The sequence below is a fragment of the Callithrix jacchus genome, chromosome 12, assembly GCF_049354715.1.
Source record: "Callithrix jacchus isolate 240 chromosome 12, calJac240_pri, whole genome shotgun sequence".
Lineage (NCBI taxonomy): Eukaryota > Metazoa > Chordata > Mammalia > Primates > Cebidae > Callithrix > Callithrix jacchus.
In genome coordinates, this window is record NC_133513.1 from 6,618,183 (window position 1) to 6,645,466 (window position 27,284).

Sequence of the window (27,284 nt, forward strand, 5' to 3'; positions counted from 1 at the left end):
CCAAGATGTGCCCTGGCCCAGTCACAGCTGGAATTCCTAGGGTTGTTCTATACCCGACTCTAGTCTGGTTTAATTAGGTCCTTACGTGTTGGTGTTGTCCTGGGCAGTTGGCATGGCATCAGCACTAAGGATGTGAGACCCTGAGGACTCAGCCTCCTGCCCTGCCAGTAGACTGACTGCAGTCCCACCCTCTTTCCCTCAAAAAAGAAGGAAGCCAGGCAAGAGAGCAGAGGCCCAGGGCGGGAGAGTGAAAGGGCCAATTTAATGAGGAGAACTACAAACTGAGACTGGGCCACGATTCACAGTGACAGGAGGCCATGCAGTGGCAGTGCGAGACCAGGAAGGACAGTGGCAGGATACAGCGGTCCAGGTGAGCAAGTTCACAAACAAACCATTCAGGAAATAAAGACAGGGCAGGGCTGGTATCCACCCAGGCAGTTCTACCTTCCTTGCCCCCAGCCCAATGTGCCTGCTGAGCAGGCACAGCAACAGCCTGTCAGCTGGGGCGAGGGGCCTGCACTTATTAGGAAGAAAACTCAGGGAGAGGGCTCTTCACATCCAAGTGCACTCACAAGGGGAACCCTCTGCCATCTCTTGTACCAGCTGGGACACATCAGCCACTGGGCAGAGCTCACACCCACACACAGTGAGGACACAGGGCAGACGGGAAGGGGCCAGGCTCAGGGGCTCCTTCCAGCCCCAGCATAAAGGGTTCACAGAAGCATGGCCAGAAAGGGGGTCTGCACACTGACTCAAAGGGACAAGTTCCTTTTTAGCTACCAGGGTCTGATCACTCACCCAGGTACAGTGTCCTCTTTATCTGACACCAGGCAGCTTTTGGGCACTGGGACAGGGTATTAGACATCCTGGGTTTCTATACCTGAGAGTTCTGAGGGCCAGAGTTGGCAGTCTTTACTTCCGACCACCATGCCCCACCTCTAGCACCCCAGAGGCACAAAGTACCCAGAAACAAACCCAGGCTTTGTGACCCTGTCCTACCTGGGTCTACCTGACTCCACACAACTTACCCATTCTTGACCCAGCAGGTCAGAAACGACCATGGCTACAGGCCTAGGGAACTAACTGGTCATTGCTCTAGCTGCTTTTGGTCCCAGGGAGAAAGAGTCTGGACTGAACCTGTACCTTGTTTGGAAATGGAGGAATGAGGACCCCAGCAGGAGACCCCTCCCAATTTATCTTCCTGATCACAAACACCAAGCAGACCAACACCACCACAAGCTCAGTGCTAGCCCCCTGCCACCCACTGACCCTTGGCCTTAAATCCCAACAGAATTTTTGCCAGAAAAGTCAGCTGCTCAGGATAGGGCAAGGTGAAGAGGACAGGACTTCTAGGGGATGGTGGCACAGCTCCCAGCCCCAAGTGGGAGCGGGAAAGTGACCACCAGGCGCAGGGAGCAAAGCACAGGGGGCCAGACTGACAGGCGGGGGAGTCCTGAGTCCCAGCTCCGTTAGCACAGGCGCTTGTACGTGTAGATGTAGGCTTTGCAGCTGGGGCACGTATGCGTCACATCCTTGAAGTCATTGATGAGGCAGGGGATCAGGCAGCAGCCCAGATCACATCTGAATCAGAGACAGGGAAGAACAGGCTGAGGCCTGCTGTGGAGGAAGCAGAGGCAGCCAGTTGACCCTGGTGCAGCTCCCACCCTACCAGTGCCCACACCACCTACCCCATGAAGCAACAGAAGAAACCCAGCACGAAGTTCATCAAGCCAATCTCATAGGAGATCTTGGTGGTGATGGCCTGCTGGCAATGGGGACACACTGTCTGCACGGGCGCACCCTCAAAGATCTCTCCCTGTAGCACTGTCACCGTGGTGGCAGCTCCTGAAGGGACCAGGACTGTGGCTGTGTGGCCCCCAGGGCCAGGGTAGGGCCCTGGTGTGTACGGCCCTGGGGGGTAGTAGCCCATGGGTGGATGGGGGCCTGGAGGAGGGTAGAAACCTGGAATGGCAAAGAAGATGGAACAGAGAGGTCACTGGCCTGCCACCTGCCCTAGACAAAGAGATTGGGGCAAAGCCCTACAGTCCACAGTGCCCAGGGTACAAGGCTAGGCCTCAACTTCCTACTGCCCACCTACTGGGCCAGTGGGAGGCCTTGCAGCTGGGGCCCCAAGTCAAGTGGGGCCACTCTCCCAGCCCTTACTGTTCCCCACCCCTTGGGGGTCCTGACAGATATGGCAGAGAGCCAGGCACATGGCCCGGTACCTCTGCTCCTGGGTGTCTCTGACATGCAGGGACAGGGCATTCAGCCTTAAGCCCGCAACCAAGGGAGGTAAAGCCTAGTGTCAGGTCCTGGTGTGCCAAGGACCAGCCCTGCCCAAACAGCCTAAGTAAGAGCAGTCCCACCTTCCCACACCCACAATCCCTCTCTACACACGGCCTGAGCTCCAGGCCAGGGCGGGTTGGGCGTTTGGAGTCCCTGCCCTATAGCAGATGCCCACCTGTACTGAGGACAGCCACTGCAGCCCAGATGGCAGCCGGGAGCTCCCCATGCTCCCCTCAGATCCCTTCCCTACTCACCTGGAGGCATGTAGGCGCCATCTGCACTCATGTGTGGGGGCATGAAGCCAGGCTGAGGCATTGGGTGACCTGGAGGCTCATAGGGTGGAGGGCCAATGTCCGCAGGGGGCAGTGGCATGCCTGGAGGGGGCTGCATCACAGCTGGGGAGGAACGGCCTGGACAGAGAGAAGCAGAAAGAAGGAGACTCAGCTGTAGTCTCTGTATGATGAGTTGGACCAGAGGCCACTGCTTTGGGACACAGATGGGGCCCAGGGATGACCCTGGAGCAGGCATCACCACTTAAGAGAGTCCCAACCACGCCACGGGGGCAGGGGGCTGCAACAGGGAGCCTCAGGAGCGGTGACCCCCTACCTGGGGTGGGCGGGGCTCCACTTTTCTCCTCCAGAAGTGGGGCTGTGGGGCCCCCAGGATAAGGAGGGGGTGGCTCGTTGGACATCTTCGCTGCTTCTCCTGGACATAAAGGGAAATCCCAGACATGAACTAAGCTCCCAGCCAGGCTCCTTCCCCCTTCAGCCCTGGGGATGGCCGAGGGATGCTGGACAAGGCATATGACCATCCTCAGAAGGGGCTGCCTCCAGGCAGCGGGGATCCCCTACCTTCCCCAGGGCCACCCAGCCCAGAGCCACCATCCTCACCTCTCAGTGGTCACCTGCTGGAGGGCAAGGACAGAACCAGGAAACAGGGCCTATCGAGGTAAGGTCCCCCAGGGAGCCTAACTCATCACTCACCACACAAACAGCAGTTTGGCACCAAGCACCTCCCCTCCCCAAATGTTTAGGGGGCACTAAGGCAGCCAGGGAGAAGACACTGGACCGATCTCTGCCAGAGGCTGCTGTGGGCTGTGAATAGGGATTCTGGGGGATTTCTTACCTCAAATCCCTGCTACTCAGAGAAGAGAGGGAGGTGAGACTCCAGCTGCTGGCCTGGACAGACAGGGAACAGGCGGTGCTCTGGGAGCTGTTTCAGGGGAAGGAAAGGCAGGGCCCTCAGCATGAAGCAGGGGCTGCTGAGCCAGGGCTGGGCCCAGGACCTGGGCACACCATGCAGTTCCACCCCTCCCCACATATTGAGCTTCTCCCTGGCTGCCACCCCACGCCATCCACATACCCAACCACCAGCCCTGTCACAGGTCTGCTTCTTCCCTTGCCCAAGACTGTTGTCATCCAAGGGCCACAGCTGGGCCCTCTGCATCCCCTCCCACCAGGTCTGAGGTCCCATGCATGAGGACTGCCAGGCACGCTGTGCTCTCTGGCCTATGGCTTTCTGGTTTGTTTGGAGGGTGGTGGGAAGGAAGAAGAGTCAAGTAAAACCTTTTCCCTCATTTCTGTCACCAAACTCCCTGAGCACAGCTCAGAAAGCTGGGAAGCTTTTGCTTTTACTTAGCATCATAAAGCGCTTGCGAAGTGGAGTTCAGTTACCTTTGCTGAAAGTAATAAAATGAGACGAAATCAATTTCAAGGGAACAAAAGGATACAGGGAAAGGAACGTTTCCCAGAGAGCCCAGGACCCACAGGGGATGGAGGGCACATAAGTTTGAATATGAAATTTAACAAATCAGGAACAGGGCCAGAGGAACCAAGTGCAAGCTCTCGGGGTTGACAATAAAGTAACACGGCAGTCTGAAAAACTGAAAGACAGGTATCAAAAAGCTCTTAAAAGGAAATGCAGGAATCAGTCTTTATGACCTTTGATTAGACAGTGGCTTCTTAGCTATAACACCAAAAGCAAACCAACAAAAGAAAGAAAATTTAAACTGGATGTCATCAGAATGAAAAACTCCTGTGCTTCAAAGGACACCATCACATTTTATAATTCATATATCTGGCAAAGGACTTATATTAAGAACATATAAAGAACTTTCAACTCAACAGAAAGACAACCTAATTTTTAAAATGAGCAAAGGATTTGAACAAAGACTTCTCAAAAGAAGAATGGCCAAAAGCACATGAAAAAATACTGAGCGTCTTTTCATAAGGGAAATGAAAACCAAAACCACAAGGAGGCTACTTCCTATCTACTATGAAGGCTAAAATTTAAAAAGACAGTACTAGGCATTATGTAGAGAAACTGGAACCCGCAGTACAGTGGTGCTGGTGCTGGATAGCCCCTGCCAACCTTTTCAGGAACTGCCAGCTTCTGTTTCCCTTTTGAGGAACAATCTTGCAGTTCCTCAAAAGGTGAAACGTAGAGTTACTAGATGACCCAGCAATTCCACCACTAGTTATCTACCCAAGAGAAACAAAAACCTATGTCTACAGACACCTGTACACAAATGTTCACAGCAGCATGATTGTAATAGCCAAAAAATGGAAACAACGCAAATGTCCATCAACAAAAAGTGGATAAACAAAACTGGGCTGTGCACACAATGGAAGACTACTCAGGTTTAAAAAGGAAGCAGTGATACCGTACAGCACGAACCCTAAAAACATGCTTGGTGAGGGAAGCCAGACACAAAAGGCCACAAACTATGATTTCACTTAAATGAAATGTCCCCAGTAGGCAAACCCATAGAGACAAAGTGTATTAGTGGCTGTTCAGGTCTGGGGGAGAGGGGGAAATGGGGAACGTGGAATCTCCTGGGGTAATAAAAATGCTCTGAAACCGACTGTGGAAATAGTTGAACAATTCTGTGAATATACTAAACACGACTGAATTGTATGCTTTAAATGGGTGAATTGAATGGTATAGAAATTGTCAGTAAGATTAAAAAAAAAAAAAAAAAAAAAAAAAACGAAGAAAAAGAAACTTAATCCTACCTCCCTACTACAGCCCATCTCCACATGTCCCTGCTGGTCTGTATGCACAGGAACCTTTACTTTTTGGTTTGGTTCAAGGCTGGTCTTGAACTCCTGGCCTCAAACAATCCTCTTGCCTCGGCCTCCCCAAGTGTTGGGATTACAGGTGGGAGCCAACATGCCCAGCCCATACTTTTATATAGTTGCTGTCCTGACAGTTTTAAATCCTTTTAATGCTGTGTCACACATACTCCATCTTATAAGACTCCATGACCAGCAATACTAATATTCCATAAAATGGGCCTACTTGACCACCCGTCAAGGCATTTAGGCTTCTACCTCCTGTTTTCATGAAATACTGGGAACATCCCTGGCCACTGCTCTTTCCCTTTCTTGGATTATTTCCTCAGGCTAAACTTGTCAGAGTGAGATGACTGGGGTCAAAGGACATGAGCATTTTATGCCTTTTTGAAAGGATGCCAATTTATAGTGCCAGTTAATTAATTTTAATATTAAAATATCACTTGGTTATTTTTATATACATTTCTTTGACAGTCAAGAGACAGGACATCTTCCCAAGTGTTCAGAAATTATATGCCCACTCTTCTGAGTTGCCTTACTATCCACAGAAGACATGGAGGCCCAGAAAAGGAGGGGTGGGGGCATAAGTCTAGGAGTGACTCTCCCACCCTCCTGCCTGCAGAGTGAATTCCAATAGCACAGGGAGCAGTGGCCAGGTGCAGCAGCCCATGCCTGTAATCTCAGTACTCTGGGAAACTAAAGCTGGAAGAAGGGTTGAGGCCAGGAGTTTGAAACCAGCCTGGTCAACATGGCAACACTCTGTCTCTACAAAAAAAAAAAAAAAAATTTTAATTAGGCATGATACTGCATGCCTGTAATCCCAGCTACTGAGGAGGCTGAGGCAGGAGGATCAACTGAGCCTAAGATTCAGAGGCTAGTGAGGCAGCAGTGCCTCTTGGAGCTGGTCCTGGGGGCCCGTGCCCAGGCAGCTACTAGTCTGCCAGGTGCCCTCCTGCAGGGGAGAAGGCAGCCTCTCATGGGGCTTTGTGTCTGGAAAACTGTACCAATATGCTGAGTTGGAGTAGGTGCCAGCCCCTGCTACAAACTCGCAGACTCCCAGAAAATGCTCTCTAACATGCCTCTAGATGGCACCACCGTTCACCAAGCATCAGATCCCACAAGTTGAGGGCCCAACACTGTGGCCTGCAGTGGTCTTGCTCACCAGGGAATGGGTCAGGCCCTGGGATGCTCTGATTAGACTGGGAAAATAAGCTGCACTGTGCTTGGTGAGTCACTTAAGCACCTGCAGATTCCAGCCTGGGTCCCTTGCAGGGAACATGTACGCACACACATGCACACATACCGCATCTGTGAGAATGGAGGTATTGCCTTTCTCTGGCCCATCTTTTCATCAAAGTCAACAGATAATCCTACAGCCTTCCAGAGCTGAAAGTTCTATTTCTGGAATTGCACATATAGCCTTGCCCATGATGATAGGGTGCAAGCCCACAGGGCAAAAAGCCCTCCCTTGGTGTCCACCCAACCTGGGTAAACAGGATGCAGGGCACAGGGAAGGGTTTAAACTTACACAGGGCTGGCTTGTAGACTCCACCTTCTCTTTGCCCTCCAGCTTGATGGCCACACCAGACTCCACCTTCTCTTTGCCCGCTTGCCTGGGGCCACAGGGCCCTGTTGCTCCTCTGTGTCTTCCTCACCCAGAGCTGTGCCTGCCACTCACTGCTCCCTCTCACCCCTCCATATCCACCTGTGTCCTCCTGCTGCCTTCCCGAACCCCAGCAGAGACCGCAGGGCAGATATCCTTCTCTACCAAGAAGGGGTATCTGGAGAAGAGCTCGTGAAGATTTCCTGTATTCAGATACCCATTCTCCCACTGCCTTCCAATATAAAATCAAATATGCTGACCAGATGTAGTGGCTCACGCCTGTAATCCCAGCACTGGGAGGCTGAGGTGGATGGATCACAAGGTCAAGAGTTCGAGACCAGCCTAGCCAATACGGTGAAACCCCACTTCTACTAAAACTACAAAAATTAGCCAGGCATAGTGGCGGGCACCTGTAATTCCAGCTACTGAGGAGGCTGAGGCAGGAGAATTGCTTCAACCTGGGATGCAGAGGTTGTAGTGAGCCAAGATTACGTCACTGCCTGGACAACAGAGTGAGATTCTATCTCAAAAATAATTAATTAAATTAAATGTCCATTCCCACAAAACCATGTTGTATAGGGTGTTAATAAAAACAAGAATAGAATCTTTCAATCACACGATCAAAAGCAAAACAGTTTTCCAATAAAAATGAGCACTGTTCAAATTAAGCTACAAAATGCAAAATGTCTCATCTGAAAATGCAGCCCCAGGATCTCTTGCTGTGGGAAGGTGCTGGTGAGGGAAGGGGCTGGGAGACCTGGTGATCTGCCCAGTTCCCAACAGAGGAGGGAGACTTGGGGGCTGGAGAACCCACTGAAGTCAACTTCCAGCCATGACAAATCCAAGAAATCATTCTGGCTAAGAAATCATTGCTTTAAATCTTGGGTTTATAAATTGCAAACAAATTGGGTGCCTATTCAAAAATCTTTCTAAGTCAATCATAAACTTAACAGTAAGTTGCTCGTCTGGGGGACCAGAGGCCTCTGCATTCCATCCCTCCACACCTTCTGTGTTCTGTGGCATGTGAAGGTGTAGAAAAAAAAAACCTGTTTCTCCTCTGCTTTCACACCTTAACAGTCAACAGAGAAGACTTCTGTGGCCAAACGGGGAGTTTCTCCCCACTAACAAGCAATGAGTCAATTCTGCAGCAGACACCAGCTGGACGTCTTCTAGTCGCATTCAAGTCTGATGCTACTGCATCCCAAGACTGCCCCCCACTTGTGATGTCAAGTGAAATTCCCAGCTTGCAACCTATGCTTCTGACAGACTGGCTATAGTTCATTATCTTGGGAATGGATTCCTTATAAGAGGATTAGTTAGTCTTCTGTGGGTGCATCTCCCTGCTGCCGTTCCACCATGGGATGACAGCAGGAAAGCCCTTGCCAGATGCTGACAGTGCCTTGTTCCTTGACTTTCTAGCCACCACGGTCTGGTTTGATCCCTCCACTGGCAGCAGAGCTTAATGGGAGGTATTTGGATCATGGGAGGTGAATTCCTCATGAATAGATAAATGCCCTCCCTGGGGTGAGGGAGGAATGAGTGACTTCTCACTCTTGTTAGTCCCTCCTCCTCAGCTGGCTGTTAGAAAGAGCCCAGGGCCTCCCCTCCCTTTTCATTCCCTCTCTCACCATGTGATTTCTGCATACAGAGGCTCCCCTGTGCCTTCTGCCATGAATGGAAGCGGCCTGAGGCCCTCAACAGAGCAGATGTTGGCACCATGCCATCCTGTAAAGCCTACAACCAGGAGCCAAAAAATCCCTTCATTATAAACTACTCAGCCTCAGGTAATTTATAGCAACACAATGGACTTAAGACACCAGCCTCTAGAACCGTAAGGAGATAAATCCCTGTTCTTTTTTTTTTTTTGAGACAGAGTTTTGCTCGTTACCCAGGCTGGAGTGCAATGGCGCGATCTCAGCTCACCACAACCTCCGCCTCCTGGGTTCAGGCAATTCTCCTGCCTCAGCCTCCTGAGTAGCTGAAATTACAGGCACGAACCACCATGCCCAGCTAATTTTTTGTATTTTTAGTAGAGACGGGGTTTCACCATGTTGACCAGGATGGTCTCGGTCTCTTGCCCTCGTGATCCACCCACCTTGGCCTCCCAAAGTGCTGGGATTACAGGCTCCTGTTCTTTATATATTACCCAGTCTCAGGTATTCTGTTAGAGAAGCACAATGGACTAATACTACATCTAGACTTGACAAGTGATAGTTTCTTAAGGGTTAGTTGCCAAAAGGAATTGGAATCCTTAACAATGATTTTTTTTCCCCTAATCTGTTACATTAGAGGTCACTGGTGTACCTTGCATTTGGTATGGGTCTTTTACACAGGCATGATTTTATTTTATTATTATTATTATTTTTTTTTGAGATGGAGTTTCATTCTTGTTGCCCAGGCGGGAGTGTAGTGGCACAATCTCAGCTTACTGAAACATCCGCCTCCCAGGTTCAAGCGATTCTCCTGCCTGGCGTCCTGAGTAGCTGGGATTGCAGGTGTGCCACCACACCCAGCTAATTTTTGTATTTTTAGTAGAGACAGAGTTTCTCCATGTTGGTCAGGACCTCAGGTGATTCGCCTGCCTCACCCTCCCAAAGTGCTGGATTACAGGTGTGTGCCACTATGCCCAGCCAGACGTGATTTCTTATCATGTGTGCGTCACCTGAAAATACTGGTTCTTGTAATGCAGATCTGACAATGTTGACACATCTCATTGAAAAATAAATATTTTAAAACTCACACTGCTGGTATCGCCACGAATATCATCATTAAAGTCTTTAAATATTGTTATGCTTATCACTTCAAAGCTTGAATTTCATCACTGGCAACAAAGCAGTAACAAATTTAGCAATGGCAACGTATACAAAAATAAAAGGTCAGTTGTTTTCATGAAGTAGCAGGTTCACTTTGCTCATTTTCAAGAAACTGTATGCTAAATATCCAAATCTGAATAATCACGGTTTGTGCCAGTTGTTCTTTATGAAAAAGGCAGCTAGTTCAGCCCACACCTCAAGCGACTGCACGTGTGCTTTTCCTCACGACAGCATCAAACTCCACGTGGCATACTTCATGTGTCCCTCACTTCATCACACAGGATGTTAAAAAGATATGGACTCATGGGTCAGGACTTAATAAAGTTGACTTTTACTGCTTTTCTGACCTAACACTGGGGGCATGTGTACAGTGTGTGTGGTGGTGAAGACTCAATTACAAGATCAGCATGCTCCCAGTCTTGAGTCAGTGCAGACCCCTCAGCTTCTTTCTCCACTGCTCCTGCACCATCGGCGCGAAAGCCATCACAACCAAAAGGCATGGTAACAAATTGTGCTGTTATTAAAATGGTTCTGAGCCTCAGCTCCCCGAGTGGTCTCAGGAAGCCCCGAGGAGACTGCAGATCACATTTCAAGAACTGCTGTGCTAAAGGAACCCCCACTAGAAGTTAAGGGGGTGTGATACCAGCCAAGTATAGGGCTCGGACAGGGCTTCACAGCTAGGAAATCAAGAGTGGCCTGTGAGTCTTGGAGTCGCTCCTAGGGAGTCCCTGAGTTTGTTGTTCTGGCAAGGCCCCACCCCAGGGATGTGCTTGCCACCCCATGGAAGGCTTTAAATGAAGCAAGCAGTCAAGAACACGGGCTCTGGGCCAGGCATGGTGGCTCAGGCCTGTAATCCAGCACTCTGGGAGGCCAAGACAGGAGGATTACTTGAGCCCAGTCGTTCAAAACCAGCCTGGGCAACACGGTGAAACCATCATTATTACCAAAAATAAATAAATAAATAAAAAGGGGCAGGGTCTGCATCAGATTAGTTGAAACCCAGATCACCACTTTTCAGCTGTGTGAACTGAGCCTCAGTTTCTTTCTTTGTAAATAGAGATGCCATTGCCTGCCTCTGAGGGTGGGAGCAAGGATGAAGAGAGACTGTGCGAAATGCTTACAGCAGGAATGCTGGACCTAGCACACAAGAACACCAATTAATGGACCCTGCTATTATTATGCCTCATTAGGCAACTGCCAACAGGGAGGAAAACAACAGGTACGGACACCTCTGCCATGGGTGGCTTCTGATCCTCTACGATAAGGGATCCTGGTGCACATTCACTAACATGACTTGACAAAGGGACGCCTCTACAGGATTCTGGAGGGACGTGCAATCAAAACCCTGCCTTAAGAGCTCAGCTCAGCAGCGTTTCCTCACAGCACAGCTCAGCTGGACCACCTGCTCCATGGGAACCCGAGACAATCCTTTGGGAAGACAGAGACACTAGCAGTTCTCCAAGGGCTACCTCTCCAGGCAGGCTGCATGAAATGCCAGGGACCTACAAGGGAGCACCCAAGGTTGGCAACGCCCCTGGAAGGGGGATCCACCCACAGACCCTGGTGGCAGGGGCTCTGCAGCAGCTGCTGCCCAGCCACATTTCTCAGGGCTGGGCTGGCTTTGTGCTGCCTCCCCAGGAGGTGCTTACCCACATAGCAGCCATGGCACCAAGATGCCAGCTGGGCTCAGAGGGGTTCCTCTGTCCCCAGGAGGCAGATCCCAGGCACCCAGCCAGGAACAGGGCTTTCTGCTTTGCTGGGAAAACTGAAAGGCCGCTTTCTGCCTTGCCTGAAGCTTCCATCTGATGAACAAAGGAGGCGCCCACTGCTCCATGAGGGGCAGAGCCAAGGTAAAAGACAAACACTCTCTGTGCCCCTTTGGTCTGAAAAGAGAATGGCAAGGCCCAAACCAGGTTTAGGGGAAGAAGCCAAAGCAAGAAGTGAGCTGAAAGCAAGCAGGAGCTGATGTGGACCTCAGGGAAGATGCTCTCAGTCCAGGGACCAGCAGCCAGCCGGGACAGGGCAGTGGGGAAAGGAGAGCAGAGTCCCCATCAAGGGTGCAGGCCTGAAGGGGGACTCTTTCATGGAGGCTTGGCCCACGCCAGGCCTTTCCATCCCGTGACATCTCCATGCAACACACAGCCAGATTAGTTCATACCCACCTTGGAGGGCGGTGTGAGAATTAAGTGAGGTGTGGATAAAAAACTTCCTGAGGCTAAGCATGGTGGCTCACACCTGTAATTCCAGCACTTTGTGAGGCTAAGATGGGCGGATTACCTGAAGTCAGGAGTTTGAGACTGGCCTGACCAGCATGGAGAAACCCCATCTCTACTAAAAATACAAAATTAGCCGGATGTAGTGGTATATGCCTGTAATCCCAGCTAGTCAGGAGACTAAGGCAGGAGAATTGCTTGAACCTGGGAGGCGGAGGCTGCGGTGAGCCGAGATTGTGCCATTGCACTCCAGCGTGGGCAACAAGAACAAAACTCCATCTCAAAAAAAAAAAAAAAAAAACAACTTCCTGAACTGCTATAACAGGCCATGCAGGAGGAGGGGTGTTACTTCCAAGGGATCGCCACTGACTCCCTGCGCAGTACCATGCAGCTGTTCTGCCTGTTCTCCCAGGCACCCCAGGGCCAAGCAGAAGCAGTCTGTGAAGTGACCATGTAACAGAGGCCCTGTGAGGGGAGGCTGGGGAATGGTGCTTCCTCATGGAATTCCTTCTGATAGTTACTCAGCACAGGGTCCCTGGCTGGGTGCAGTGGTTCAGGCCTGTAATCCCAGCCCTTTGGGAGGCCAAGGTAGACAGACCATCCTGGCCAACATGGTGAAACCCTGTCCTACTAAAAATACAAAAACTAACTGGGCATGGCAGCAGGTGCCTGTAGTCCCAGCTACTTGGGAGGCTGAGGCAGGAGAATTGCTTGAACCAGGAGGCAGAGGTTGCAGTGGGCCAAGAGCACGCCACCGCACTCCAGCCTGGTGACAGAGAGCAAGACTCCATTTCAAGAAAAAAAAAGAAAGACACGTCCCTGCCTTCCAGAACTCACAGTCAAGTGAGGGAGATGAGCATTAAATAATCACCATCCCCACCAAATCCCCAAACACAATTACATCTGTGAGCAGTGGTGTGCAGAAAGCTTAGGGCACAGTAGGCCGACAGCAAGACAGCTGTTCTGGGACTCTAACACTGTCTCTTCAAGCAAGCCTGGGAGGAGGTGACAAAACAGCTAATGAGACCAGCAGGCAAAGGGAGGGATGGGAACAGTAAGTATACGAGGCCTAAAGAAGGATGGCTGTGCCCCTCAGGGTGGCCAGATGGCAGGCTAGGGCCCTCTCAGTGACCCAGCCAGAGGTTGTTCCAGAGCTGAAATACCCCAGATCTCCAGGACAAGGATGACAAGGCCAGCTGGGCAATGTCCCAGGCCCTTCTCCTCAGGCTTTAGGCTTCCCCAGGAGACCTCTGGCACCACTCAGCCTTGTTGTGCTGTGGCACTTAGGAACAAAGACAGCAGCCTTCTTTGCTTGACTGTGAATAGAATATTAGGAGAGCACAGGTCTCCCTGGGACCCTGCCTCACCAATGATTGCCTGAAGCCCTGGACAAATTCCTCAACCTTTCTGAGCCTTGGTTTTCCCATGTGGAAAATGAGGTTCTTGGGAGGCTGAACGAAACCCCACATGTAAATGTCCAGGCTGTATGACTGCAGATGCCTTGCATGAATGACTATGCAGACATCACCCACACAGGGCTGTGCTATGTTTCTCCACATCACACTGCAAAGGAAGAAGGCAGAATAACAAGATCTCGAGCAGCAATGTTCTGCCTAATGAACTACAGAGCGCAGACTGCCAAATCCACTCTCTCCTCCGTCTTGAATACAGAACTCCACTTTCACTCAGGGCAGCGGTCAGTCAGCCAAGACGGTCCCGAGCTTTCTTGCAGTGACAAAGCTCTGGCTGATATAGCTGTAGGCAGAAGTGTCCAGACCATGAGAAGGCATTCAAGGCAAGTCAATGAAGCCTTCATCCTTCCTGCCTTCCTCCCATCTGCCACCTTGAAGATGGATTCCATGGCTCCAGCAGCCGTGCTTAACCATGAGGGCCTTGGGATGGAGGCCAGTGCCTAGGGCAGCCATGGGACACCACATCAGCAACAAACTGATCACCTCTCTTATCTTCCACGAGAAATAAAACTTGTTTTATTGGTTAATTATTGGTAAATTAATTTCAAGTCAAGTATTAACAAGGAAGAAAAACAAGTGTTATTACAAATATATAGCACAGACAGGTGCAGTGGCTCACACCTGTAATTGCAGCACTTTGGAGGCCAAGGTGGGACAATTGCTAAGGCTAGGAGTTCAAGACCAGCCTGCACAACATAGCAAGATCCCATCTCTACAAAAAAATAAAATTAGCCAGGTATGGTGATGGAACACCTGTGGTCGCAACTACTTGGGAGGTTGAGGTGGGAGGACTGCTCAAGCCCAGGGATTCTAGGCTACAATGAGCTATGTCACGCTAATGCACTCTAGCCTGGGCGACAGAGTGACACTCTATCCCACCTCCACCAACAAAATGTATCTGTATAGTTCCTTAGGCCTAAAGGAACACAAGTTCTCTTCAAGTGATCCATGATCAAAAGGATCATGGCTTTCTCTAGGCCACACAACACAGCCTCAGCCAGTGCAGACCAAGGCATGGTGGGTACCATCTGGCTGCAGGCTGGAGCAGATGCTTCCACAGTTAAAACAGGTCCTGAGAGAATTGAGCTGGTTGCCAAGGAGCGAGGACATATTCTTCTGCAACCCGAGCGCTCGTTTCAGCATGACCACTGACTTGAGGAGTTACAGAGGAGGAAGATGGTGTGCACTGAATGTTAATAGAGCACGCACTGTTTGGATGCAGGTGTGCTCGTAAGGTAGCCCCTGTTGTGAGACTGATCCTTGGCCCCAAACCCTCTCCACGCCCCTCTCCACCAAGCCCTTCCCAAACCTGGGGCTAATCCAGCCACCCCAGTCCATGTAGGACCAGGCCAGGATTCCCTGTGGCCTTTCAGCCACTAACTAAAGGGACCTTATTCCCAATGATGGGTGAGAAGCAGGAAGGAGGAGGCCCTCCACAAAAGTCCACTCAGTTGCAGAGCAGCCTCTAGTGAGGCTGAGCCCTCCCAAGACTCAGGGAGGTTACCAACGTGTCCCCTTCCCTGGGACTGTGGTCCTTGGCTGCCAAGTTCCAGCACAGGCAGGACTGGGAAATCCTGAAGATGGCCCATTTCCCATTGTCCTGATGGAGGTAGGATGACAGAGACAGTCCCTCCCTCAGATAACATCGCTGGTACCTCTGAACCATTTATTTATTTTTACACTTGAACACGGGGGTATCTGATGCCTTGGGAATTCTAAACAATTCAAATCAAGCCCAAGTTAAGTCACAAAAAGGACCACAAAACACATCTGGTTTCCCCATCTACCAGCTCTCCTCCCACCCAACCCTGTATGCTCCTCCTCGACCATGTTGTGTCTCAGTAGAGATAAGACATCAGCCTGGCTGGGCCTGATGGCTCACGTCTGTAATTCCAGTACTTTGGGAGGCCGTGGTGGGTGGATCACTTAAGGTCAGGAGTTCAAGACCAGCCTTACCAACATGGTAAAACTTTGTCTCAACTAAAATGACAAAAATTAGCCAGGCATGGTGGCAGGCACCTGTAATCCCAGCTACTTGGGAGGCTGAGGCAGGAAAATAGCTTGAACCTGAGAGGAAAAGGTTGCAGTGAGCCAACATCATGCCACTGCACTCCAGCCTGGGCAACAGTACGAGACTCCATCTCAAAAAATTAAAAAAAAAAAATAGGCCGGGCACAGTGACTCATGCTTGTAATCCCAGCACTTTGGGAGGCCGAGGCAGGTGGATCACAAGGTCAAGAGATTGAGACCATCCTGGCCAACTCAGTGAAACTGCATCTCTATTAAAAATACAATAATTAGCTGGGGGTGGTGGCACGAACCTGTAGTCCCACTTACTTGGGAGGCTGAGGCAGAAGAATCACTTGAACCCAGGAGGTGGAGGTTGCAGTGAGCCAAGATCACGCCACTGCACTCCAGACTGGCAACAGCAAGACTGTCTCTAAATGAATAAGACACCAGCCCAACCCCATGGCCCCAAACAACACTGTACCCTCCAACAGAAGCATGAGCCCTGTGTTACAGGCAGAGCTGCAAGGGAAGAATCCTGCACCGAGTGGAGCACAGGCATCAGGTCCCATGCCCACCACTCTGCCCTGCCACCTGACTCTCCAGTCTCAGATTTTTTTTCATCTGTGACATGGCAGCAGCAGCAGCCCCTTATCCAGTTGTGATGAGGCATGGGTGAGGCCGTGGGTGAAGAGCACACCACCACTCAGGGCCTGCCACATAGTATGCAGTAAGCACATGTCACTGTGCGTACTCATGGGGGCCAAGCCAAGCCTGAAAGTAGTAGTACACGAGAAAAAAGAAGACTTTGGGAGGCCGAGGTGGGTGGAACACCTGAGGTCAGGAGTTTAAGACCAGCCTGGCCATTATGGTGAAACCCCATCTTTAAAAAAATAATAAAATTTTAAAAAAGAAAAGAAAAAAGAAGACCCTGTTGCTCTGAAGCAGAAGCAAAATCAAAAGGCAGACAGGACTCAAAGAATGGTTCTAATCTCAAAAGTAGTAAGGCCTCTAGGAACTATGATGACGACAATTACTGTGCAATTTACATCATGCTGAATTTTAGTCAAACCTCCTGGCAAACCACGCTCACTTGGTGACACACATCCATGGCACAGGGCCACTGCAGAGTGGATCGGTACTTTTCTGGACAGCTTTGCTACCTGAATACTCTTCTTAACTCAATTTCATTTCAAGGTATTTGCCCTAGAGATAAATGGACGTGTGAACACAGATTCACAGGCAAAGACATTTATATGCACAACTGCCTTGATGTTCAAGAAAGGGGAACTAGTTAGATGCATGTGGTTATCTATATTAATGTAACTGAATTCAGCCCCTAAAAAATGAGTTTTGTTTTTGTTTTTTGAGACAGAGTCTTGCTTTGTCACCCAGGCTAGAGTATGGTGGCACGGTCTTGGCTCACTGTAACTTCCACCTCCCAGGTTCAAGCAATTCTCCTGCCTTAGCCACCCCAGTAGCTGGGGTTACAGGCGCCCACCACCACACCCAGCTAATTTTTGTATTTTTTGTAGAGATGGGGTTTCACCATGTTGGCCAGGTTGGTGTTGAACTCCTGAGCTCAGGTGATCTGCCTACCTTGGTCTCCCAGATTCCTGGGATTATAGGCATGAGCCACTGTGCCGGGCCAATGATATAGATTTTTATTGACATAGAAAGATGGTTTTGATATAGCAGTGAGTGAAGAATATAAAAGCAGTATCACAGTGTGATTCTTCTTTAGATATATGTATTTGCATACATAACATATTTTTTGTCTTTTTTTCCTTTTTGTGAAGAATGGGGTCTTGCAATGTTACGCAGATGCGTCTTGAACTCCTGAGCTCAAGCTATCCTCCTGCCTCTGCCTCTCTAAGAGCTGGAATTACAGGCATGAGCCACTGCACTCACCCATACTACATATTAACAGTTTTTCTGGGCAATAAGAGTTTAGGGGATTTGTTTATATGTTAAGTACACATGCAGAAACTTTTTATTGATATGGAGTTTACTGTTTTTTTAACGGGGGGCAGCACCTTTGCATGATTCCTTCCTCAAAATGTTCATTATAAGCTAGGCACAGTGGCTCTCGCCTGTAATCCCAGCTACTTGGGGGGCTGAGGAGGGAGGAACACTCGAGCCCAGGAGGTGGAGGCTGCAGTGAGCTATGATTGTACCGCTGCACTCCAGCCTGGGCAACAGAGGGGAACCCTGTCTCAAAAAAAAAAAAGGCCAGCCATAGTAGCTCACACCTGTAATCCTAGCACTTTGGGGCTGAGGCAGGCGGACCATCCAAGGTCAGAAGTCTGAGACCAGCCTGACCAACATGGTGAAACCCTGTCTCTACTAAAAATACAAAAATTAGCCACACGTGGTGGCTCATGCCTGTAATCCAAGCTACTCAGAAGGCTGAGGTAGGAGAATCACTTGAACCTGGGAGGCAGTGGTTGCAATGAGCCGAGATCACACCAGTATACTCCAGCCTAGTCAACAAGAGCAAAATTCTATCTCAAAAAAAAAATGCCTCAGACTATAATCTAGTTTCACCTATAGAGAAAATGCCCTGCAGAGCAAATCAGAGGCCTAGACTGGTTAGTCTCTCCTAAGCCAGCCCTTATGGCTTTTACATAGGTTTCCCATTAGTCTGGCCAATGAGTCAGTTCTGCCAGATCACCTCCCAGTACTCCAGGCAAATTGAAAGTCTAGACCTGTAAAGTTGGAATGTAATGACCCCAAGGTCCTGCTAGCCTGGGAGACCCTGCCAGGAAAGCCAGCAGGAGGTCACCTGACTGAGAAGACTGGTAACAAAGTCCCCACTGGACGCATAAGAAGAACAAGAGCCCATGCTGAGGACACAGTCCCAGCCTCCCAACTTGTCCAGTGAGCTCCTTCAGACTCTGAGCTGCCTCCCAGGCAGAATGCTGCTCAAGAGCTTGTTCCTGCATGTTCTCCTGCTGGCACAGAAAATGAAGAAAGCACAGACTGGAGGGGAAATGTGGAGCAAAAGGAAAGAAACAGACAGCCCAACCACAAATGAATAAACAAGTCATCTGCACCTGTCCCACAGGCAGGACTTGGTATCTACAAGGCTAATTTTAGAAACAGCATGAGCCTAAGGAACCATCACTTAAGCACTCAAAATGTAGCCCTTAAAAACAAAATCTTTCCATCTGCCTGTACCGAGCAGACACAAAATGGACAGTCTTGGGTTGACTTTATTCAACCAGTTGTCTTTTGGGTGAGATCAAGACACACCATTCCAATCTACAGAAAAGCACCAGGCCCAGCAGTGAAGCTACATGGCCACTCACGGCTGGCCACTCAGGTGGAAGAGTCTTAAGTCAGATGCAAATGTCTCCTGGCCCTCCTTAGCCAGGGAGCTGGGCTCTGCCCTCAACTAGGCCTTGCCTTAGTCTCCCTATTCAGTGGCTGGCGGAGGAATGTGGAAAAGCAAACCTCTAGACTTTCTTCCTCCAAATCTGTCAGTCACCATACATACCTTTACACTCCAGCTTCCCCTCCAGCAATTTTCCCTCAGAACAATGAGAAGAGTGGCTCATCCCTGAGACATTTCAATCTCTCATGTTACAGGGCTTTCTTTCAATTATTATGAAGGAAGTTATGCTGGGTGAAGAAAGCGTTCTAGGAACTGAGAGTGGGAATCTAGTTAGTATTTTATACTGCATCAGATGCAACAGTATATAGCATATGGAAATTTTTGAGACGGAGTCTCATTCTGTCACCCAGGCTGTAGTGAAGTGGTGTGATCTTGGTTCACTGCAACCTGTCTGCCGGGTTCAGGCGATTCTCCTGCCTCAGCCTCCCAAGTAGCTGGGAATACAGGCGCCCACCACCATGTGCAGTAGAGATGGGGTTTCACTGTGTTGGCCAGGCTGGTCTCAAACTCAAGACCTTGTGATCTGCCTGCCTTGGCCTCCCAAAGTGCTGGGATTACAAGCATGAGCCACCACACCTGGAAATTTAAGTTCCTATCACTCTTAGTTGGCATCTGACCCTAAGAATTCACTCATGCTGGTTGGGTGTAAAACAAACTGAATTAGTAGTTTATACTGCATTATGTGAAACAGTATATAGTAAGCCAGGCACAGTAGCTCAGGACTGTAATCTCAGCACTCTGGGAAGTCAAGGCAAGAGAATCACTTAAGACCAGGAGTTCAAAGCTGCAGTGAACTATGATTGTGCCACCCTGGGCAACAAAGCAAGACTCTACTGAAAGAAAACAGGGGAGAGGGGGATGAGGGGAGAGGGGAGAGGGAGAGGGGAGTGGGAGCGCCTCTGAGCTAACAGGCAATTCAAGGACTTTAGAGGACAGTTTGACTAATGAGGTCTTTGCTCTGCTAGTTGACTTTAGAACCTAACCCACTGAATGTTTACTGAAGAATTCAATCCTGCATGTGAAACACCCCCAACGCTCAGGGAACAACAGAGCACATGCAAACCATGGTCCCTGTGTCTTGGCTCTTCAGACGAGATGGCTGAAATGCAGGCATGGTATATCATTTTATTCAACCAGTAAGTATGGACCACACACTATCTGTGAGGCACTTCCTAGGCACTCAAGATGGCAGATCAATGTCTGTCTTAATAGTGTGCACCTTCAGTGGGGGGTTGAGTGGAGAGCGTAAAATACAGAAATAAAACATCAGGCCCTGCACAGAATGATGGGTGGCACGGAGGAAGAAGAGCAGGAAAGGAGGTGCCACAGAGCTGCAGTTCTCACCAGGGACAGCTCCACTGAGCAGGGGATGCTCCCTGTGTTGGAGGCGGGGTGGGCCAGCTCCTCTGGCCATAGCGGGATGCCCACTTTTACTGTGATAAGCCCAGAGGCTTGCAGAGAGCTTGGGAAATCAGGTCGCCCTGCGATTCTCCATTTTCTGCGCTCACCTGCTGTGCTAATCCAGTCCTCCAAAGTTCTGGTATCAAATAGGTGGCTCCTAGAGCTTGGGAGCTGGGGAGCCTGAGAGCACTCAGCCTCCGCCTCCAACAGGTATAGTTCCTTTTGGGCCAGTTTTACTGGGGCCACAGAGAAATGTGTCATGGTGTGGCCACTCTGCCTGCAAAGCAGTGAAACACACACCACAGAAGTTGAACTTGACCACACTGGGGACAGAAACTAAGGCCTGAGGTCAGGTGACACAGAATGCCTGGGGAATCCGAGAGCTGAGAGGTACTCACTTGAGGCCTTCTCCCCTGAGCAGGACAGGACTCTTTGGGTTCAAGGATGAGCCCGTTTCACTCAGCAGAGCCATTACCATCCACGTTCCTTTCTCTTTTGTTTAAGTAACTACCTTTTTGAAAAGACTCATCAGACCCTCCATGGAGGTCACTCAGCTCATGGTCCCTGCCCTCAGGGAGCCGCAGATGCACCTGCCAAGACAAGTGACACTTGAGCAGAATTTATAAAAAAAAAAAAAAAACAAACACCACATGGGCAGGCCAGGCATGGTGTCTCATGCCTGTAATCCTAGTACTTTGGGAGGCCAAGGCAGGTGGATCACCTGAGGTCAGGAGTTCAAGACCAGCCTGGCCAACATGGTGAAACCCCATCTCTACTAAAAATACAAAATTAGCCAGGCATGGTGGTGTGCGCCTGTAATCCCAGCTACTCACTCAGGAGGCTGAGGCAGGAGAATCGCTAGAACCTGGGAGGCAGAGGCTGCAGTGAGCCAAGATTGCACCACTGCACTCCAGCCTGGGCCACAGAGCAAGACTTCCTCTCAAAACAAGCAAACAAAACACAGGCAAACTCAGCAGGAGCTATCACCTCTGTGACAGCAGGTGCCCCAGCAGAGAAAAGCAGAGGTCTGTTGGGGGCTTCAGGGCTCTGCAGGGAGGTGGCCAGGGAATTCTAGGTCAGGGCAATAGTCATTCACAGCAGGCAGAATTATAAAGTAGGGATTAGGACCGTCTCCCAGTCGGACCCATAGCTCCTGGAGGGCAGGATCAGGGTTTGGGGCCAGTTTCTCCAGGGCACCGGGTAGCCTGTGAAACACGGGTGAGTGAGTGGATTGGCCACAGCTTGGCTGCTGCTCCAGGCAGGGGCTCCGCTCTCCAGCCTGAGGACCCTACTTCTGTTCACTTCACTCCCATCAGCAAACTGGATGGCTGAGAGGTGTTCCAGACCTTTTGCGTCCCCTTAAACCATGACCAGTAAGCAAGTCCTACTAACTCCATGGTTCAAAGGCCCTCAGATCCACTATCTCATCTAACAAAGGGTTACAAGGAAGAGTCTGGACTTGGCCCATGTCCCAGATCTACCATGATCCCACCAGATTGTAACTCACACTCTTCCCAACTATTGCGTGCCTCCACCCTCCCAAAGCCCTCCCCTGGACTCCTTTCCTGGCCTCCAAAGACAACCGCACCCCACTTTCCAGCAAACCTGGGCCTTCCTGAGGATTCACCTGCCAGGCGATTCTTTGTCCCTTGTCTTATCTCCCCTCGAGAATGCTCGGACTCTCCCACTTGTATCACTGGGCCCTGCTCAGGTACCTGGTCCATGTGTGTTGAAGAAATGAGTGTAGAGGTTTGGGGCTAACCTAAGTGGACCTCTTGCGCCATTTTTTTGTTTGTTTGTTTGTTTGGAGACAGGTTCTCGCTCTGACGTCCAGGCTGGAGAGCAGCGGAGTGTTCTTGGCTCAACCTCTACCTCCTAGGTTCAAGAGCTTCTGCCTCAGCCTCCCCAGTAGCTGGGACTACAGGCGCCCTCCACCACACCTGGCTAATTTTTGTATTTTTAGTAGAGATGGGGTTTCATCATGTTGGCCAGGCTGGTCTCGAACTCCTGTCCTCAAATGATCTACCCACCTCGGCCTCCCAGTGCTGTGATTACAGGCATGAGCCACAGCACCTGGACTCTCCTGTGCCATTCTTAACCCGAAGGCCACTGCCCAGGGTGAGAACACAGCCGCAGCTGAGATGGACTTCACTGCCTCCTCAGGAAAGTACTTATGTTTATACCAAAAATCCAGACTGGAAAAGACACCGTTTCTTGAATTCTAGTCAACTCCGTGATGAAGTGATCACAATGGGACTAGGAGAGCCCATGTCTCTCTCAGCTGCTCTCCCACCACCTCTACCATTTCAGAAGGGCCAGCATGGGGCCTTCTATGCCACTATTTGGCAAATGTGGACAAGTCACTTATACACTCTGGTTGCTGCCTCAGCTGGGCAAGTCCCACTGTGCTGCCAACTCCCTGGCTGACAGGTGAGAACAAAGCGTGCTCACAGGGCTGCACGCAGCAAAGAACCCCATCTCCTCCTGCTTCCCCAGCCTATTTAAATTGGTTTTTTGTTGTTGCTTGTTTGTTTGTGACAGAGTCTTGCTCTGTTACCCAGGCTGGAGTGCAGTGGCGCAATCTCAACTCACTGCAACCTCCGCCTCCTGGGTTCATACAATACTCATGCCTCAGCCTCCTGAGTAGCTAGGACTACAGGTGCACACCCCCATACCCAGCTAATTTTTGTATTTTTAGTAGAGATGGGGTTTCACTATGCTGGCCAGGCTGGTTTTGAACTTCTGACCTCCAGTGATCCACCCGTGGCCTTGGCCTCCCAAAGTGCTGGGATTACAGGTGTGAGCCACTGTGCCCGGCGTTTTTTGTTGTTGTTGTTGTTGTTGTTGTTTTTGAGATGGAGTCTCACTCTGGAGTGCAGTAGTTCAATCTCCACTCACTGAGCCTCCACCTCCTGGGTTCAAGCGATTCTCCTGCCTCAGCCTTCCAAGCAGCTGGAATTAAAGGCAGAGGCCACCACTTCCAGCTAATTTTTGTTTTTTCAGTTTTTGTTTTTGAGAGAGTTTCGCTCTCATTGCCCAGGCTGAAGTGCAGTGGCCCTATCTCAGCTTACCACAACCTCTGCTCTGGGGTTCAAGTGATTCTCCTGCCTCAGCCTCCCAAGTAGCTGGGATTACAGGCATGCGCCACCATGCCCGACTAATTTTGTATTTTTGGTAGAGACAGGGTTTCACCATGTTCGTCAGGCTGGTCTCGAATTGATCTCAGGTGATCCGCCTACCTGGGCCTCCCAAAGTGTTGGGATTACAGGCATGAGCCACAGCACACAGGCTTCATGTTGCTCAGAACTGTGACAACAGAGCTCACTTTCTTTCTGAAGTAATAAAGGTTGAAATTCTCCCTAAACCCTCCCAAGGCAACTCTCACACCCTTCTCTACCTACTTCTCCCTGCCTTGGCCTCTCTTCCTTCTTGGAGGAAGAACCCAGACACTGGGACTAGATCTGAATTCAGACTTAATTATCATTGCTTGAACAATTACATCTCAGCAAGACCCTCCGTGTTTACTGAACCCCCATTTCACCTCCCTGTAGTAAGAATCGATGGTGCTGGGTCACTCAGTATACACACCAAGCCAGGTCTCTCCCACAAATCAGGAGCACTGAAAAGGTGACAAGAAATGTTTTCTGGAAAAATGATCCAATATTGCCAAAAATGCATCACAACTGCTTTCAAGGAAAGAATCAGAATGCTGCTGCCTGCCCCCAACCCCCGCCCCGCCCCTGCACTGCAGGCTTTGAACTGGTTTTGCTTTGTCTGCTGTCGGGGACCCTCATCTCTTAGGGACTAACAGCAGATACAGGCCTTCCTGTGGCCTGGATGCTGCTCTTTACCTATCACAGATGCAGTAAGCAAGGCCTGTCACACCAGTTCAAAGTGACAGAGAGGCCTCCATGTCTAGGCAGCCCTGGTCCCAGGATACCACTACAGTCACCAGAGCACTGCCTGATGACTCATGGAGTAGGAGATGCAGTGACCAGGGCCATTAGGCCCACAGGTTCAGGAGCGGCCAGACCAGTGTCTTCCGGAGTGGGCAGCCCTCTGGGAAGAGGGAGGTTCTGGTACAGGCCCTAGGCACCCAGCTCTGCTACACTGTATTGCAAGGTAGCCTCTACCACCTCCCATAGGGACTGTGGCTGGGAGTCCTGACTGCGCAGAGATGGGAACAAACTTTTTGTGGGATCCTAGAAAGGGGCACATTTCCACTGTGAGCAATCTGTTTCTAAATCCCCTCATGGGGAGAAAGGGAACCTCCTGTCACCACTGCCAGCCTGGCTCTCTCTCTCCATCTTCCCCACAGAGCACCAAGGTCCTCTGCAGAGCTCTGTCACCTTCTCACCAGCACTTCCTCCACCTACAGGATAGTGAGATGATATAAAATGCCACAACTTTAACTGCCACATTTCCCTGTGTCCTCTATGAGTAAAAACATGTCCATGCCCTTGTAGCCATGTTCCTCAAAGTGGAGACACATTTTTTACAGGGCCCGTCCTTTCTCTCCGACTAAGGCAACTGAGTAGGATGAAGTGCTGGTGTTTGTGGATATAGAACAAAGTACCTGGGCCCAAGGGTCTCAAGGCCATGCCCTGTAGTCCATCAACACCATGAGCTCAATGGCACTACACACCCCAGTTCCCCCAGGAGCTTAGAAAACACACACCGAACTGGCAGGTTCAACGGGGACAAGATTACAGTGTAAAGAGTTGACATGGAGCTGCAAGCTGACTAATGGCTTCAATTACTGCCAGCATGCCAATGTGCCAATGTGATCCGCTGGGGCAAGCTGGCCTTCAGGACGCATTCTGTTAGCTCCTTCTCAAAACAATCTTATTCCCTTTAGTATTACTTTACGTCACACAGTCAATGTTCTGCTCTTCTGGTGATTTTCATACCATGGCTGGATGCTTTTAAATCCTTGTAAGAAGTCAGGCACAGTAACTCCTGCCTGTAATCCCGGCACTTTGGGAGGTTGAGGTGAGAGGATCACTGGAGGCCACTAGTTAGAGACCAGACTGGGTAAAACAATGGCATGCCATCTCTACAAAAAAGTAAAAAATTAGCCGGGCATAGTGCACATGCCTGCAGTTCCAGGTACTCAGGAGCTCACTGGAGCCTAGGAGTCTCAAGGCTGCGGTGAAACATGATGGCACCCCTGCACTCCAGCCTAGGCCACAGAGCAAGACCCTGGCTCTGAATAAATAAATGAAGCCTTGCAAGAGCACCTGGTTCCAGAGACCCATCCTATGGAAAAGCCTTCAAACTCCTTCAAATTCTCAAGGCTGAGAGAGGGATTTCTAAATACCCAGGACTTCCATTAAGGTAAAAACCATTAAGAAAATAAAAAAGTCAAACCCTATCAACAATTTTAAAACTCTAATTAACGATATGCATGCTTAACTATTTGGAAGGGAAAGGCACCGATGTCTGCAACTGACTTTGACACCAAAAACAAGAGGGTCTGTTGGGTGGACAGATATGAGATGAAATACAATAAAATGTTAACTGTACATTCTAGGTGGTGGTCTGTGGATGTTCACTGTAAAATTCCTTCGACTTTTTTGTATGTTTCACGTTTTTCATAACTGAATGTGTGGAGGGGGAGTCTTCTGAGTCTGGCAAATGACCGGGCATAACCTTTCCGGTTAAGGGCAGAGGGCAGAGCTGGTACGCCTCCCTCCACCCAGTTCTACATAGGTTGGCCCCCAAGGGAAGCAGCAAAGAATCCAGGAGACAGGTCAATTGCCCAGGCACCACCCTGCCCAGCATCAGCCCCCAGAAGAAACTGGCAGAAATGCTATGCAATGTCCCTGCCCCGGGTCCGCCATCATCCTCTTTAGGACAGGTTCTCAGCCCCAGCTGCGCCCGGGAATGATCAGGGAAGCCTACTAAATGCAGATTCCTGGGCCGGGCGCCGGAACTACAGAATCGCAACACCTGGGTGGGCCCCAGTAATCTGCGCATTTCGCAAGGGCCCTAGGTGGTTCTGACACAGAGGATCCTGAGCTCACCTTTGGAGGAACTCACAGCCGCTCGCCCCACCTCACCTGACACCTGTTGAGAAGCCCCCCAGGAGAACCTGCTGAGCCGAGGTCCTCGACTGCGCGCCTCCTGGTCCAAGGCCAGGCCAGGCCGCCGCCACCTCCTCCGGGGGTGCGCTGCCGAGCGCCACATCCCGACTCCACACGTCGGCGAGCCGGGCGCGGGTGCAGGGCGCCGCTGGGCTCCGGGACCGCCAAGGTCACCCGCAGGACTCCGCAGGGGGGGCTCGGCCGCGGGGCGCCTCCCCGACCCACCTTTCTTAGAAAACAGCTCCCGCCCTTCCCCTCCCCGTCTCGCGCTACAAAACGGAGATGGCAATTTCCACCACCTTCTCCGACAGAAGAGAGTGCGGGCGAGTCGGGGGCCATTTCGGGCGCACAACTCCGCGGCACACAGCCGGGCGCCCAGGCGGGCCCTGCCACCGCAGCCGCTTCGACATCCCCAGGGCCGCTATAGGTCTCGGCAGCACCCTGAGGGGAGGACTGGCTCCGCGATGCCGCACCCCCGGCCCCATTTTACCTCCAGAAGCCCGGCGCCTGAGGTCGGCGGAAATCGGAGACTGGCCGGGGTCCCGCCAGGCGCCGACGGACTAGACCCTCAGCCCCGCGGGGCTTTGCGCGTACAGCGACCCCCACCGCCAAGAGGCTTCTGGGACTTGTAGTCCGCCCGGTCGCCCCCAGCTTGCTCTGCGGGACAGGGGACTACGATGCCCAGTATGCATCGCGCAGGCGCCGCGGGCGGGGGCGGGGAGTGGGCGCCTTGGTCTGAGGTCACGCCTCGACCTGAGGGGCGCCGGCGCCCAGACTCTTCTTTCAGGGAGGAGGGTTCCCGGGGGAAGCCGCTTCCGAATGCGTCCTGGCGAACTCACCGTCCCCGCAGCCCCCGGACAGCGGCCACAGGAGCAGGAATGGACGCCTAGGCAGCTGGCGGTCGCGCTTCTGTCAGAAGGAGGCGGGTAGAC

General features: G+C 50.9%; 1 protein-coding gene across 4 annotated transcripts; it reads right to left on the reverse strand.

Annotated features, from left to right (window-relative positions):
- Positions 1-242: 242 nt before the first annotated feature.
- On the reverse strand, positions 243-27,284 carry CDIP1 (cell death inducing p53 target 1). 4 transcript variants are annotated; one of them, XM_035266817.3, is made up of 7 exons: positions 26,843-26,973; positions 20,665-20,856; positions 3,412-3,498; positions 2,893-2,991; positions 2,541-2,696; positions 1,689-1,962; positions 243-1,581 (listed from the first exon to the last, which is right to left on the reverse strand). In XM_035266817.3, the coding sequence occupies exons 4-7, from the start codon at positions 2,975-2,977 to the stop codon at positions 1,470-1,472; spliced, it is 627 nt and encodes a 208-aa protein (XP_035122708.1). In that variant the 5' UTR covers positions 2,978-2,991; positions 3,412-3,498; positions 20,665-20,856; positions 26,843-26,973; the 3' UTR covers positions 243-1,469. The 4 variants fall into 4 exon arrangements, with proteins under 4 accessions (XP_035122708.1, XP_035122707.1, XP_009007336.1 ...); XM_035266816.3 differs by lacking the exons at positions 20,665-20,856; positions 26,843-26,973 and adding an exon at positions 27,192-27,284; XM_009009088.4 differs by lacking the exon at positions 20,665-20,856.